Here is a 17,421-nt window from a genome sequence, read left to right on the forward strand (position 1 = left end):
ATATTATGATTGAGAGATTGAAAGAACTTACAACTATCATCATTTCGCTTTCCTCCGCCAAACTCATCATCAAGAGCTGACTCAATATCCACGAAGTCCTGCAGGAAATCCATTCGCAAACATTACAATACTAACTACAAATTTCAATCAATAGAGAAGGAAACTGTTGGCGATGAATATACCTTCTCAGATGTAGCAGTCCATTCTTGCTCTTGATATGCCTTTGAAAGTCTTCCAGAGGTCAAATAAGCAAATTTAAATATAATTCATAATTACAAGTATAGACATTACTTTTGCAATACAGAATAGTTTATTTACTCTGCTTTTCGTCTCTTCTCTTCTAATTGCTTTTTCTTGAAGGCCTCTTCCTTTTCTAGTCGTTGTTTTTTCATAAGTTCCTATGTTTCCGAAATAAATAACTGTAAAGGTACTATCGCAGGCAATAATGAAACGTACAGAAACCTATGAGCAATTCAATAAACGAATACTATTTCGGCTGTATACCAAATGTGCTTTAACTCTCTTATCTCGTTTCCTCAAATAAGCAACAAGTTCCTAAGTTAGGACGAAACGTTACATTCTATTTAGGTATAGAAAGTAGTTAATTAAGACCAACATTAAATCTCCTTATTATAATTACCCTAATATTTTCATTGCGCTCCTTTCGAGCAGCATCTCGTAACTTTTTATTTTCTTTTTCCATTAAGCGTTGTGTTCTTCTATTCGGTGCCTTGATAGCATTTTATAATTTCATATTTTATTACTTTTAAGGATGTTAGAAGTCACATCGTGACAGTAATTAATTGCTAAATAAAAAATAATAATATAAACGTTTATAGACCAGCGAATAGACTATTTACCTGCCTAGTGTCGTATTCTTCCAGCCACACAAAAGAAAATGCACTGCTATAACTTTGCCAGTAAGCATAAAATACGCGAACAACCTATGCATTATAGAGTAATAGATTCGTATAATCTTTATCACCTGTAACCCTAATAGATCATGGCTAAAATCAGTAGTAAGGCAAAGAGATTTAATGATTTACAACTATACCTCATCATAGTCACTGTTGGAAAATCCTGTATTACCAAAAGTGCCATTAATAAAACATTTTTTAGAAATAAATACAACTATTAGTGTTACACTATGCCTAATCGTGTGAAAAGCAAGATCACTCGCATCAATTAGTTTATGTAATTCATTGCAAAATGGTTAACAGCTTACCGAAGCTGGGAGCAGATTCCTCACTTTCTTTATATGGCTCTTCTTCCTTTGCAATTGTTTCAAAAACATATTGAAAAACTGCATAGAATCCCTAATTGATCAATTATTGATATCAGTTACAGTTCACATCGTGAAAATGTCCGTAACTGCAGATCAGGTATGACGTGATCCGATACATTCGATATTGAAATTTTTGCATCAATGTGTATAAAATTGATCGCAAATGCATGGTTTTAATATGTACGGATAGCTTTTAATTAAGCTAATTTTCATCGGGATAAAGATTAATCAATTGGAAGGTGACTTTCTATAATAAGAGACCTATCTGTATAGCAAGGTTCATAAAGATTGGTCTTTTTTAAGCGTTTCACTTATAGATTTTAAAATTTAAACATGTCGTAGAAAACGGATCACATTGTATAACAAGATTCGTGCGAGTGTACAGAGAATTTCAACCTATGCAGCTCAAATACCACTAATATATTTTTAAGTTAATGCGTTATTACCCTTTCAGAGACTGATTTCGTCCTTAAGATTGGTCGCAACCAACGTTACGAATCTTACGGACAAAATCAGTCTTAAGGCCTGCCGTAACAAATATGCAAAGGAATATAAAGTCTATGATAACTAGCTGCTATCAGATTCCATAATCGAATTCTAATCTAACAATTTCATAAGCTTATTATTTTAAATACTAGGAACCTTCTCATCGTCTCCGTAGCCATTATATGCACTAGATTTAAAGAATTGCATAAGATTCAGAGAATCGTGCACATAGTCCTCTCCTATAACATGAAGAACAAGGAAAGGTATTAATGAAAGGACATACTAGACTTTACTAGTGTAAATTATCAAGCATGGATTCAACGCCATGATCACAATAAGAGACTACCGCTCAAAAGAATAGGTAATCAACCTGATTTTAAGCCAAAAGACAATTACATTTGAATAATCGATTTGAAAATCATTAAATTGTAAGACCTTGTTCTAGAAAGATGCGTGATCTATGTGCAAAGTCTACGATGTGACTATATTCAATCTTAAGAACTATTATTACTGATACAGCAAAGGTATTAAAAAAGCGACGAGAAAAATCGAATTAATTAAATAAATGTAGACATTCCTTTAAACATTAATAAAAAATTTTCTGATTTAGCTGCTACACAATTTGGTTGAAATCTATTTACCTTCGTGTAAAAGAGTTTCACGGTGTTTATCGTACCTGATGATAGATTAAATAGCGACTATACATTAAACATTACAATCAAATTAAGTTGCAAAATCTTCGTTTTAAATGGCGCATAAAACCTTCGTATCATAAATCAAGTTTTTAAACTAAACATTCCTGATTAATTAGTAATATCATTAATAATAATTCCCTTCTGTATCATAGAAAGTAATGAAGTGTCAGCTAAATTGTGTAGTAAGCTAGTTGAGCAAGTAAAATACAAAAACTATGCTTATCCATTTATTCGCAAGTCATATATACAAGGATATAGTTTGAAAATGACCACTTAGGTTAATGTAGATTACACTAACGTTAAAGTTTTCACTCTACATGAAGCTAGATTAATATAAAAATTGATGACGAAATCTTATTTATTCCAAAGTTAACAAAATTTTAATCGATACATATAAATTACGGTTGCTACCCAGTATTATAAGTCGTGAGATCATTGGCACTTGAAAGAGTAAGAAATCTTTACAACTTAATCATTGACATACCAAGCTCGTTCATGAGGATCGGAGAGAACTTCATATGCTCGTAAAATTTCAGTAAATAGTTGAGTATATTCTTCAGCCTGATTAATATTTTTATCTATATATTGATTAGTAAGAAATACCGAGAAAAACCTTTGTGAGTAATCTGTATGATAAACAAGTGCCTATATCCAATGCCTACGTAAGTGTTATCGAAAACTGAATAATATCACATTACCATCAACGCGACAGAATTAATCGACATTTAATATCTAATACGAGCAAGCGACTGAAATTACTATCGTACTTAATCTGCCATGAGCGACTATTGTCACATACATAGCGATGATTCTGATACTATTATAAAAGATGTCATGGTAATTGATTGCTATTTAAATGGCTTAAATTAACTTTTCTAGTGCAAGACTTTGAGTAGAGTGATAGCTTACCACAATCCATTCTAACCGGCTAAAAGTATTATTATACCCAAAGTAGTGTTTGAATATCAAATGCTTATATGGAATTATCTGTGAATACAGTATACTGATTGCCAGCTAGTTTAACAATATTGGATAATTTAGATATCCATTGGATGGTTGTTTCTGTATCAATATTAGTAGTAATACTTGAGAAATATCTATAATACATCAGTCCTGTTCTGAATGAAGTGCTGTTTGACCAAAGATATAATTAATGTGATCGATTAATTTCTACTAGTTGATTGATCATCCTAGCTTGTTGTTTATGTACTTGATGTATACGTTGCCTCGTCATTAGAGTATGCGATCGTTGATTAATATGGTATTAAAGTGTACTTGTGTTCCATGTTATTGACATTTACGAAAATACTATATGATTTACACTAACCAATGCTAGGTATAAACTGGAAGATAGACGAGTAGCGATGAGAACAGTATTACCATATCACCTTGAGAATCAGTAGTATGCTTCTACTTGTACTTGTGCTCAATGTATTCGGTCATTCTGGGATTGAAGTAACGCATCAATCTACCTGGTTTGTGGATCATATTACTGCGCATAGACAGACCGAATACATTCAACGATCACCTTGGACGTGATCAGCGTAACGAAAAATAACTGCAATTTAATGCGATCCGATACAACTATTTGATTCATTGAACTCCTATTGGTGTTGTATTACACACTGTACACTGTTCAGAATATCATTTACAATTTGGTCAGGAATGGTTGTAGTTTGAATTCATTGATTTTATTTTTTTTTCAGTATGATAAAGTAAGTAAGGGGGAAAAAAATGCATGTAGATGGTCTTTATTTATTATTCATCCTAAAATTATATAGGAGTTGATACTATTCTGAAAAAGGAATTAATACTGTAGAATACATTCATTTTGCTGATGCAGCAAAATGAATGAAACTACAGCCAATGCTAGTTTGCTAAAAAATCCATGATTCTGAATATCCTTCTCATATCATTCTTAACTCAGCATAAAGTAGGGTTATTAAGCAAGTAAGAAGTGGATAGATTCTATTCTATTTTAAATAACTGTCGACTTATCACCAGCATCGATTACCTGGATGATATTTTAAAGCCAGTTTCCTATAAGCCTTTTTCAATTCTTGCGTAGTGGCTGTTCTTTCCACTCCCAAAACTTCGTAGTAACACCTCATGATAGGCTACATTGAATGGATGAGCTAAGCAGGAATGTACCGCTAGCCAATGCAATAAATGACCAATCACAAGAGTAAAACTACTCCTTGATGCTGACACCAATGCAGATTTCGATTTGTGAATGATGGAATGATCCCCTACAAAGCGGCCGAATTTGCAATGAATATTGCAGGTGTCCAGTTGCAGCTGGCTAGATGATCCAGTCCAGCGAGGACTTTACGCCGGTCACTGTCCTTCAGGTAACCAAGTAACGGAAACACTGTAGGATTCCGTTGAAGACTGTTCAGTAACTGTACAGTACAGTACAGTAATGTAGTAGTATTGTCTCTTCGGTGTCCGTCTGATGCAAGACGATGATAAGACTGTACTGTACTGAGTGTACTGTACACTGTACACTGTACAGTAGTCGATCACCGTACAGTACAGTGTACAGTACTGAGTTGTCCTTCCTGAGTACTATGTACTGTAATAGAACTGTCTCTTCGGTGTCCGTCTGATGCAAAACGATGATAAGACTGTAATATACAGTACTGTACTATGACTTTTAAAAACCGATTCAATGCCTGTTGCCTGTAGGTTATTGAAACTCTAGTTTTTGCGTTAATACTTATGTAGAAGTGATTAGCTAAAAAGAGACGGCCTCCCTTTATTACAATTTCTTATTAAAAATCCGAGTAAATAGCGATGACAACTGAAGTTAGTGAAATTATTAAAGAATCACTTCAAGAGTTCAAGTTCATTTAGGGGCAACTTGGTAATGCGTAATGACTAATTGAAGTGTCAAAAGTTATCATTACATGTAAATAGCGATAGCGATTACATCCATTGCCATTTCTTTTAGTATTATACACTCCTACAACACAGATTCATCTTAATATTTGAAAAATTTTATACGCCCAGATTCGTTTAAAACAAATATTTTGATGTTTTCTATGAAGGATTAAACCAATAGAAATGACAAAAATATCGGCATAATATTAATTAGGACAAGTTCTCCGAAAAAATCTGCAATATGAGTAGTACATTTACAGTCATCATACTGTTTTTACCCGGCAATAATCACTTATTACTTGATAACGGGACTAGAGAAAATATTTTAATAATGTTATTGAATAATGATCAATCATTATGGTCGAACAACATCAAAACAGTTGCAATAGTAATCTTGTCCTTTAAGACAACCTCAATACCATTTAATTTTATCTATCAATTATATTATGATACATTATCCGATATTCATATCGCTAGTATCTGGTAGAAATAGTGATACTACACCGCCTAACAGTCCTATCAATGCAAACAGTATCAAGCAAGCTGTACAATTTAGGTTAAAGAGTTCAGCAAATATAAACATACCTAAAATACAAGAGCTAATGGCAGAAAAATTTAATATACCCATAGCAGTCGACCTTACATGCGTTGGAAACAATTCTAAAGTCCAGGTAGCTAAAGGAATCCATCCGTTATTTGCAACCATCGTAAAAACACACACAAGGATCCTGACTGCTATGATATCATCGATTATTAGCATTGCAGCTATAGAAAATACAGCAACAAAGACTAAAATGATGAATAACCATTTTCGACCTACTCGATTGACTAGCGTAATACATGCAATCGAAAGGGGTATAGTTAGTACATTACCAATTAAAATGTTAACACTGACACTTGTTATTTGCTCAGTACTGACACATACTGGACTATTGGTATACAAATGATGATTCAAAGGGGACGGCGAAGTTTGATTATAAGTATGCCAACATCGTTTACCCATAGTATAATATGAAACCACGGTCGGTAGCCATACAATTAAGCCTTCTTGACTGAAACAGTAACCCATCCACGCTGCTGATAATAATAGTAATCGCTTAAGCCATGGTTGCTGATATAATTTTTCGCCTTTTTGCTTTTTAGTATTAGACTCATCCATTTCATCGCCTCTTATAACTATGTCGCCTAACCTTGATTTAATTAACTTTTCAGATGAAGAGCCATTTCGTTTACAAATTGAATTGATTCGATCTATTTTATCTAAAATAGGTTTAATACCGTCTTTGTTAACTATTGCAAATCGTATACTATTCGGCATGTAGAGTAGAAGACAAAAACCGAATAGAACTGGTATATTAGTTACTAGAAGATACACACGCCAGCTAGAAAAATGGATCTGGCCTAATTTGATATGAAGTGGATGAGGCAATATAACTAACGCCATTAAAGAACAATAAAGGCCTCCAATTATTACAGCTATAGCTGTACGACATCCGAGCAACTTCCCTCTAAATGGTCGAGGGAAAAATTCCAACGCGTACGAACCACTGATAGCAGCCATAGCACTATCAGCAAAGCCAATTATCGAAGCCACGATGACTAACATAGTATAGTTGTAAGCAAAAGCAGCTACTACGATCATTATTAAGTAGACGGATATAGAAATGATTAGAATTTTTCGTCGACCTAGGGTATCACTTAATTTACCCAAGACGACTGAACCAACTGCAATGCCGACCATAAAAGATATACTTAGCCAACCTTTATTGCTTTGGTTTATACCTATATCACAGGCAGTTATAACTATAAAACCAACGATGTTATAAAATATATTATATCCAGAATGGCAAAGTCCACTGGTTATAAATATAGCATAATGAAATAATCCAATGTCTAAGCTATCAACGATTTCATCCACACTTGACGACGAAGTAATAGATTCACAATTGAAATTACCCTCTGATTCGCTTAGTAATGCTGTTTTATCGTTAATTTTGTCTTGTTCACTGTCCAATCCCTCGAAACCCATTTTCCCATACAAGTTTGCAAATAGATGAAGTGACTTAACTTATAATCAAATCAGCATTAGTAGTATTACTAAACATAGAATATCTAATTTCAATTTTAGAAAAACTATGGTGCTATTAGTACGAACTTTGCAATCAGGACTGTATTGAAACGTAAATAGATTTTACTTAGTAATAAGCTAATTCTGCTGGGTTACGAGAAGAAATCAACATTTCAATCAGTCATTATCAATATCTTTTCCCCCGAGGATTATGCCTATCCTAATCATCTTTCTGTCATAGGAAATATAAACTGTGATGAAATGCGTTACATTGTTAACATTTCAATTCAAAAGATGCTTGATCTGAATTATTCGCTACTAACTGTATTTAGTTAAAGAATTTATATAGAATTTTATAAAAAGTATGATTCTATTCATCTAAATTAAATGCGATCACACACTATATCATGATCAGACTTTGCATTAAGATCTTTAAAGCATACTAAATCTTTTAAAATATTACATCCATAATAAAAGAATAGATCTGTCAAAACTATCAAGAAACTTCCCGTAGGACTATAACATAATACTATTGCTCTTTCCGTAGCAATGCATAATTGAATTGAGGCTAGCGTAGAATCCACTGTACTAATATAATATAGCTAGTAGCAAACAAAATTTAATTAACCCAAATCCCTATTGTTAGATTCAATTCTCTAATATTAGAATAGGTTAGTTTTCTTGTCTAGAATATTTCCGAAGTTAGTCGGAGATTAAGTAAAGTAGATAGACTAGTTTAGGTCTGATCACAAAAGCTATTTCGTGAGAAGTTTTTTCATAAGATAAGAATATTACCACCTTATCAGACTTGTTATAATAATAAAACACTAATAAGATAATGGATTCTAAAAAACGGAGAATTTACTTACTTCACCATTGGCTTACATTGTCTATCGTCTTTAACAATGTTTGCGATTTATGCAAGCCAATGGTAAAAATATATAATCAAAGTTAGTGTAAATTAATTATGCGTATGCTTAATACAAAAATTGAACATAGTCTATACAGGATATTATTGTCATCGAATTACATGCAGGCTAAATATTGCTGAAATGATACCTAATTCTACATACATTGAACTTTATTTAGACATATACAAACAAAGTTGAACTATAATACCGATTTTACATAGTCTTGAGAATCACCTACATATTGCATTCTAAAACCACTTATCGCTTGGAGATAAGCAGAATCAAAATAAGTTATTAACTATTCAACATATACCAATCTACAACTTAGTTCAGGTTCAATAAATGATATCAATAGGCATATAGTATCATAATTAAGGAAAGAATTTGCTCCATTATTTTCTAATGAACAAGATTTGACGCTGTATGTGTAACAATAATCTATTAGCGAACAAAATATTATTGGTACTGTGAGATTCCACAGTATGGTACATCGGTTTACTATGGATAAGTAATATTTTTAGAATCTGCTTTAGCAGAAATAATTAATCAATATCAGCATTAGTTGTGTCCGGTAGAAATAACCCTGCTAATCCAGTTAGCAGACCTAACGATGAAAATATTATCAAAGTTGCGGTACAATTCTTATGAAACAATAAAGAGAATGTTATCATAGCTAATATGGATCCTGTGTGCCCTATTACATTGAAAATGCCGATAGCTGTTGATCGAACCTTTGTAGGAAATAATTCCGAACTCCAAGTTTTATATGGTATCCAGGTGTTGTTGCTAATCGATGTAAATAAACTCCCCAAGATCAATGCACTTAATTCGTTATCTATTAGCAGTATTAATAAAATACAAAATCCACAAAATGTTATCATTGGCCAATAAAGCCATTTTCGACCGATGCGGTTCACCAATAATAGACACATGATAGCAATAGGTATAGAAAATAAATTTCCAAATAAGATATCCATAATGACTTTTTTCAAGTTCTCACCAACTTGACAGTGGAAACTATCAAAACCTAGATCATGCATTGCCTTTTGGGAAACGTTATGTATTTGATGATGGCTATGCCTACATACTTTACCACTTGTATAATAAGAAACGACAGTTGGAAGCCATATGGTAAATCCTTGATCACTGAAACAAAATCCGAACCATCCAATAGATAGTAATAGAAATCGCTGAAGATATGGTGGTTTTAAAAAAAGTTGAAAGTGTCCTATTTCGTTTTGGAGTCCATTCTTAACTGCCATCTTATTCTGATCGTCAAGATGATCAGAAATTGGTATCAAAGGCATGGTGTATTGTTTTGGAAAAATTTTATCATTTTGGCAGCAAGAATTTATACGATTAATTTTATCTAGTACAAGCCCTACAGTTTTCCTTTCAGATTTTTCCAATGCAAATCGTATACTATCAGGCATGCAAGGCATTATGCAGTAACCAATCAACATGGGAATAATATTAATGAGAAGATATAGTCGCCAACTTGAAAAATAGATGTTTCCCATACGTTTATAAAAAGGATGAGGTAAAATAAGTAAAGCGATAGTCGAACTAAATAAGCTTCCTAAGATTAAGAATCCAATCATACTTCCAGCCGCTATACCTCTATAACGTCGAGGGAAAAACTCAACTACGTAAGTATGAACAGATACTGCAAGGCCGCCGTGTGAACATCCAATTATCGAAGCCATAACCACTAACATGTTATAGTTAAAAGCAAATGCAGAAGCTAACATCGATATGACATTTATTGTTAAAGAGAAAAGAAGAATTCTTCTTCTACCATAAATATCAGCCATTCTACCAAGTACGCCAACGCCAAGAGCAAACCCGATCACCAATGACATACTTAACCAACCCCTATTACTTGTATTAATATCTAAATCACATGCCGAAATAATTATAAAACCGATCGCTTGGTAATATATACTATATCCAGCAAAGCAAAGGCCGCATGATATTAGAATCAAGTAATGGAATAATCCAATCTGTATATCCTCAACAATTTCGTCCATACTCGATATCGAATTATTCGGATCTATCGTAGAATCTGAATCAAAGCCAGCTTCTTCATCACTTTTTAATTTCTTTGTATTGTCATCGTCGTTGCCGCCAATACACTCTTCCTTGATGGCCATGCTCGCATTTAAGAATAAATGAATCCCTAAATTAGATTATGTAATTGTGATCACTTCATAAGCTGCATAGTTAACAGACTGAAATATCGCTAAAACTAAAATATTAAAGTCTACAATCTTTACGAAATGGATTTTTAGCCCCTAAGATTCTCAATCTCTCGTGTCTGTTGTAATCTAAATTAAGAAAACACAATTGCTATAACTGGCAGAAATCAGTACACAGTTACTATATCGTTAAAGTAACTCTAAAATTTTTGTATACTGCATAACCAATCATTTTTTATCCCGTGGGGTATTATACTGAGCCTTGAATGCGACTATGATTATATGATTTTCTGAAATAGAATACATTGATTCTATACAAATTCCCATTGCGTACAATTAGTCAATCGATAACACCAGTAGCTTAACAATGCAAATTTAAATCGAATTCATAGAAATAGGTATATGCAAACATACTAAAATACTAATTTATCTTTGTTTTAAACTGAACTTGACTTTATGATTTAATCGCTAACATCAGTTTACGAATTACGAGTAGATATCCTATGACAATACTATTATCTAGGTTTCTAAATTGAAATAATTCAATCGCTCTTTTCCAGATATGGTAAAGACAAAGATTGTTGATAGTTACCCTTATCACTTAAAGAATCGCTGCCGTGTTTACCTGATGGGTAACTTTATTATCTACTGAAGATGGAATAAAGCTTCTATTTTTGCTCATATTTTTTAATTTCACATCATTCAAGAGATTATCAAATCAAGATAGCTTTTCACATATTAGTCCATCTTCTAAGATTTGTTGTCTTTGGCGTCCAAAATTATTATTGCTGTTGGTCAACATTATTGGTTAAAAATGCCATATAAATCTTATTTAGCAAATTATCACTTACTATAGAGAGTTTACCGTCGTTTACATCAAGGTTATACTATAATTAACTCTTGATTACAAAGCAGTAGTAAATCCAATTAAATTATATTTAATTAACGCCTACGATTTCTTATAGCAAATTCACCACCTTAGGAGTAATTTTAAGTGCGTTATCGGACGTACATAGCAAGATTATATCACTCAAATCTAGAATTTACTGATATTCTATATAGTATTATTTGTTGCAGAAAAATCAGTATTAGATAATCTATCTTTAACAGTGTAGTGCTTAGGTTTTACTACCCCTTACGTTCGCAGTCGTCGAACTCAAATTCTGAGTTATTAAAATTGAGCAAGTTTTTAACGTGACACAAGCTTTAAACAGTTTATGATGCCATTATTATCCATTAGTTCACTTACAATATAAATAGCGTCGTCTTTAATTATTTAGTAAAATTGAATAGTTTAAATGCTCTCTGGCAATTACCTTTATTATGAATAAAGCAATTCGCTTTCGTGCCATTACATTTATTTCCCTTGCAGATTGTAGACTTTATTTAATTCCTCTCCCTCTCTGTATGTATAATATTAACAATGGAGTAGAGGCCTAAAATATTAGCAATATGTGAATGTATCAGTAGTATTATAATTAAGATTGATAATGTCTAATTATTTTATAATAATCTAAAGTTAAGGCCACCTGCATAACGAAAATATCACAAGGTAAAATAATTATCGGTGCTACTGGATGACTCCTCATTACAGAAGTTTATAGTATACGCGTATAATTTTAAATGAATACAGTGCTTATATTTGTTGAAAATATTTTCCAAAAAATAATTAACTGATATCAACATTAGTTGTATCAGACAGAAATAATGCTGCAAACCCGCTTAATAGACCCAGAAATGAAAAAATTATTAAAGTTGCTGTACAACTCTTATAAAATAGTAAAGCAAAGATTGTCATGCCTAATATTGATCCCGTATGTCCTATTAAGTTTAAAATACCAATAGCGGTTGATCGAACCGTAGTAGGGAATAACTCTGAACTCCAAGTTTTATAAGCTATCCATACGTTGTTACTGATCGATGTAAATAAGCATCCCAATATCAATACACTTAGTTCATTATCTATTAGCAGCATTAATAAAATGCTCAATCCACAAATGGTTATCATTGGGCAGTAAAGCCATTTTCGACCGGCACGATTCACCAATAGTAAGCATATAATAGCTACAGGTATAGAAAACAAATTTCCAATTAGGATATCCGTAATAACTTTTTTTAAGCTCTCACCAGTTTGACAAAAGGACACATCAGGAAGTATAGGATGATTTGCTTCCCATGATGAATTAAGCATTTCGTGATTGTTATGCCAACATGTTTTACCACTTGTATAATAAGAAACGACAGTTGGAAGCCATATGGAAAACCCCTGATCACTGAAACAATTTCCGAACCATCCGACCGATAAAAATAACAATCGTTGAAGCCATGGCCTTTTAGTGAACAAGCGAAAGTGTTCTATTTCATTTTGGAATCGATTCTTGTTTGTGTGCTCCTTGCTATCGCCTAGGCTAACATGATCTGGTATCGAAAGCAACTGATATTGCTTATCTTTATCATTACTACATTTACAAAATGAATTAATTCGATCAATTTTATCTAGCACAAGCTTTATGCTTTTCTTTTCGGACTTTACTAACGCAAATCGTAAACTATCTGGCATGAAAAGCAGAATGCAATATCCAATTAGTATGGGTATGATATCAATAAGAAGATATAGTCGCCAACTTGAAAAATTGATACCACCTATGCGTTTATAAAATGGATGAGGTAAAGTAATTAAGGCAACAGTCGAGCTAAACAAACTTCCTAAGATTAAGAATGCAACCATGCTTCCAGCAGCTAATCCTCTCTGACGTCGAGGGAAAAATTCTATAACGTAAGTATGGATGGTTACTGCTAGACCGCTGTGTGAACATCCAATTATTGCAGCCATAACCACTAACATATTATAGTTATAAGCAAATACTGATGCAAACATCGACATTAAATTTATCGTCACAGAAAAAATAAAAATTTTTCGTCTACCATAAGCATCAGCCATTCTACCAAGTACGCCAACCCCAAGAGTAAAACCAATCATCAGTGATAAACTTAGCCATCCCTTGTTACTTGCATCAATATCTAAATCACACGCCGAAATAATAATAAAACCAATGGCTTGGTAATATATGTTATATCCAGCAAAACATAGACCGCACGATAATACCATTAAATAATGAAATAGTCCAACTTTTAAATTGTCAACAATGTCGTCTATACTAGACGTCAAACCATTCGAATCCATCGCACATCCTGCACCAGAATTTTCTTCGTCATCACTTATTAAATGTTTGGTATCATAATCATAGTTATCGTTGCACTCGTTTTCGTTCGTCATATTTTCCAAAAGCCAGATTGTAATTTAGACTGCAACGTATAATTGTAATGGCTATATATATATATATATATATATATATTACTAATATAGCAAAAAATTAGGTAAAGTAATCAAGATTTAAAGTTTGACACCACTATTTAAAAGATTTTAAATATACACAGGACCAAATTTCCATACGTCTCATTACATGCGTCTATATTACTATAGATATTAAATTCAACATCAGCATGCATAATCACCACCATCACTCCCTTGCGAATTACAAGCAAATATCATGTGACAATGTCACTGTCTAGACTTATTAATTTGAAGAATTTAAGCGCTCGTTTGCTGATACGGTAAAATTGCAGGTAGTAAGATGGCTTCCTTTATCTTTTGAAGAATCACCATTCATTTCGCGGATAATTTTATCACCTATCGAAATAAGAGGAGAAACGCTTGGCTTCTTGCCTATACGGTAAAATTCTGCATCATACAAGTAGTCTTATACTTATAATAGCCTTATACACACAATGGAAAGATAGAAAAGATAAAGTTACAGCGATATAGCATTTATAAATTATTTGCACTGTCTCTGTATGGCGTATTAATATCGGTTATGCACTCGTGTCATATTGGATCGGAAAGCTAGAGTAATTGAAAGTCCTCTTACTTGTAACTTTAAATATAATAATTGAATGAATATTTTAAGCTAAATAGAAGAGGCAAACGAAGCAACAGCAATTTAACATTAATTAATTGTACATTAGTCTATTGTATTTTATCACTACTATCATTTGAATATAAAACTGCACTATCAGACATATGATTAAAAAGTATTATTATGCTAAAGGTTATAACTACTTTTAAAATATCACAGTTCAATAAAATTATTGTAAGCGTGAAAGAAAGGCTGGTTAAACAAAAATTTTTAAGATATTATACGATAGCTTTTCATTGTTACCGTGTTGATTTAGTCTATTTTTCGTAAACCATTTTGCTTTCAATCACAGTTTATTATCGCTAGGCTTCATATGACTGTGCATTCTTCCTTCATTAACAAGTAAATTGCTATAGAAAATGTTGTGGACATTTCCTGTAAAGTTTGTTTCCAACAAGTTTTATTCGCTACTTTCGAATAATGAAAGATAACAAAGCAATGGCATTGCTTTATAAGCATCATATTGAAAATATAATTAGTTTACGATGATTGATTCTTAAAATATGGATGTAGCGTAACTTTGTGTTGGATTGTAGACTATTAGCCATGTTTAGTATGATAAGCGATAGTATGACTTTCCATGTTTATCTTAAGACGTAAATTTCTTTATACTACTAAGATTTGTATTTTGGTCCAATATCTGTAAATGTTCATGTAAAATCATAATCCGTATGAAGTTAATACTATAGACTTTTGTTTCTTAATCTTTTAGTACATGACTAGGTACGGCCCGGTAGGATGCAAGCTATAAGCTATTCAGTATTCATGGCACAAAAAGTGCTCTAAACGGTATGATATTATTATTACTGTATAAATTTAGGATGGGTAGATCAGGATTTATGACTCAGCCATTTTAACGCTGTAGGAGTACGAGTATATCTGCACGATCTATTACTCAAACTAACTGTGAAGTAAATACTCGTACTTACAGTATATTGTAAGGCAAACAGGCTTTTTTCAAGCCAATCAATATACCACAAACTCATGGATTTAATATAGAATTCTGATTCTGCAAATGAATTCAGTCAAAAAAATGCATAACCTACATCGTATTCAGTCTAGGTGTGTCTATAGTGACACTGCAATCTACGGTCCTTTAATTGGATCTACAACTACTGTTCTACGCTTTATCCTCCAGACAACTTCACTACTAGAAGTTTTACTCAAGTTTAAATACCATTTATAAATAGTAATTTGTGTAGCAGTTACAAAATTAATGAAATACTATCTATCATTTTTCCACTCTCAATCATAACTTAAAGTAGAAGATAAAGTTTTATTTCAATTACATTTACCACTAGCAAATTTCTATAAATACACTTATCAATCATGTATATATGAAAATTATACTTAATTACAGATGCCGCCAAGGAAGGTACAAATACAGTAATTAAAAGAAGTCCAGAAAATTTAGAACCTTGCTCATATTAATTTTCTAATATCATTGAATTGAAGTATACACTGTTAACTTATAGAAACATATACTTTAATTGCAGATATGGTCGATGAGAGCACAAGCACGGCGACAGTGGCGAACTTTGTATGCGTGACTTGCAATAGTCCAACAAGCGGTGCTCATCAGTGTTCCAGCTGTAAGAAGTATTGCCATGCACTTCCAAGTTGCTGTGAACTAGGAGAGGAAAAAGACTTCGGTACACCCGTCACTTGTTTGCTTTGCTGCAAAGTAGCTCGAGTAAAAGAGAAAAGCCTTGAATCGAAGAGAAAACAAGAAGAACAGAAAAGGGTGATGTTGACCAGGTCTAGAAAGCGCTTCAAGAGTGCTCACATTGATGATACTGTCCTTGTTCCAGTGCCAGCAGTAAATAGGGGACGTGTCAACTTGAGTAACGTGAAAGCTGTAATAACGGAGAGCTATGGCAACAATTTCTTCAAATTAGGCACTAAATACGGAACTTTAAAGCAACGTTACTCGCGTAATCAGTTTACTGTTTGCACAGAACGTTATATTCGTACTACAGATGTCCCTAGCTGCGCTGAAATTTCGCTACGTGAATTAGTTAAAAAAGAATCTGCTACAGGCGGTCAAGGAATGTTTAAGTGCAACTGTAAATCAAACTGTAGAAATTTCAAGTGTAAATGCTTCGCTGCTAAAGAGAAGTGCAATAGTAGATGTCATAGTAATAGAACTTGCAGGAACAAAACCGAATAGTTCTTCAATACATGTTACGGTAACTATACTGAATACATTAATTTAGCGGTAACGTACCTTAATTTTGTGATGCTTATTTGAAATTCATAAACATTAATTCATGTTAATCAAAACAACTTAAATTATAAATAAATAAACTTGACTAAGGATCTTTTAAGCAAAAATAACTTGGCTTCTGATATTTGAGATCTTATGGTTAGCTTTAATATTTTTGCTATAAATGTATTTTGAATTTGTGATGCGAATTTTTAATTATAAATCTTAGGGAAAATTAACCATCTAAATCTTAATTCGTGATCATTAAGTTAAATTCGACATAAATATTAACTTAAACATTACCAACGGTCTCTTTCGTAATTGAAGTTAGATATTCTGATGTTTACCAGGAGTTTTGAATTCGTTGTAATCCTGTAAACTTAACGAAATAAATGGTAAAATAGATTGCGACTTACTTTTAATCTGTCATGTAACTTGAATTTTTGCATGGTCATTCTCCAGATTTATCAGTCAATTTACAAAAGGATCGGTCATTTTCTAGATTTCCACTCATTTTATAAAATGATTGGTCATTCTCTAGATTGACCAGTCATTTTTAGAAATAACCGGTCACTCTCAATATTTACCAGTCATTTTATAATTGACCGGTCATTCTCCAGATTTACCCACCAGTCATTTTACAGAATGGCCGGTCATTTTCTAAATTTACGATTCCGAAAGTCTGGTCTTTCCCAGGATTAAATGTTTTTAT

General features: G+C 32.7%; 5 protein-coding genes across 5 annotated transcripts; 1 reads left to right on the forward strand and 4 right to left on the reverse strand.

The window, feature by feature from the left end:
- Positions 1 to 655: 655 nt before the first annotated feature.
- Positions 656 to 4,577, reverse strand: TRIADDRAFT_5788 (uncharacterized protein; the record flags this gene model as incomplete). The annotated part of the gene is made up of 7 exons (XM_002116706.1): positions 656 to 730; positions 861 to 944; positions 1,055 to 1,080; positions 1,226 to 1,316; positions 1,928 to 2,053; positions 2,947 to 3,044; positions 4,481 to 4,577. Coding segments are annotated over 7 exons (597 nt in total), but the record flags the coding sequence as incomplete, so codon positions are not given.
- Positions 4,578 to 5,803: 1,226 nt separating this feature from the next.
- TRIADDRAFT_60683 (uncharacterized protein) lies at positions 5,804 to 7,378 on the reverse strand (the record flags this gene model as incomplete). The annotated part of the gene is made up of 2 exons (XM_002116707.1): positions 5,804 to 5,865; positions 5,935 to 7,378. The coding sequence occupies 2 exons, from the start codon at positions 7,376 to 7,378 to the stop codon at positions 5,804 to 5,806; spliced, it is 1,506 nt and encodes a 501-aa protein (XP_002116743.1).
- A 1,492-nt stretch (positions 7,379 to 8,870) lies between these two features.
- Positions 8,871 to 10,481, reverse strand: TRIADDRAFT_31308 (uncharacterized protein; the record flags this gene model as incomplete). The annotated part of the gene is made up of 1 exon (XM_002116708.1): positions 8,871 to 10,481. The coding sequence occupies one exon, from the start codon at positions 10,479 to 10,481 to the stop codon at positions 8,871 to 8,873; it is 1,611 nt and encodes a 536-aa protein (XP_002116744.1).
- A 1,714-nt stretch (positions 10,482 to 12,195) lies between these two features.
- TRIADDRAFT_60685 (uncharacterized protein) lies at positions 12,196 to 13,803 on the reverse strand (the record flags this gene model as incomplete). Its single annotated transcript, XM_002116709.1, has 1 exon — positions 12,196 to 13,803. One exon carries the CDS (start codon positions 13,801 to 13,803, stop codon positions 12,196 to 12,198), a length of 1,608 nt encoding a protein of 535 aa, XP_002116745.1.
- Positions 13,804 to 16,001: 2,198 nt separating this feature from the next.
- Positions 16,002 to 16,673, forward strand: TRIADDRAFT_60686 (uncharacterized protein; the record flags this gene model as incomplete). Its single annotated transcript, XM_002116638.1, has 1 exon — positions 16,002 to 16,673. The coding sequence occupies one exon, from the start codon at positions 16,002 to 16,004 to the stop codon at positions 16,671 to 16,673; it is 672 nt and encodes a 223-aa protein (XP_002116674.1).
- Between the last annotated feature and the right edge of the window lie 748 nt (positions 16,674 to 17,421).

This window comes from Trichoplax adhaerens, genomic scaffold (genome assembly GCF_000150275.1).
Source record: "Trichoplax adhaerens TRIADscaffold_17 genomic scaffold, whole genome shotgun sequence".
In the NCBI taxonomy this organism is placed as follows: Eukaryota; Metazoa; Placozoa; class Uniplacotomia; order Trichoplacea; family Trichoplacidae; genus Trichoplax; species Trichoplax adhaerens.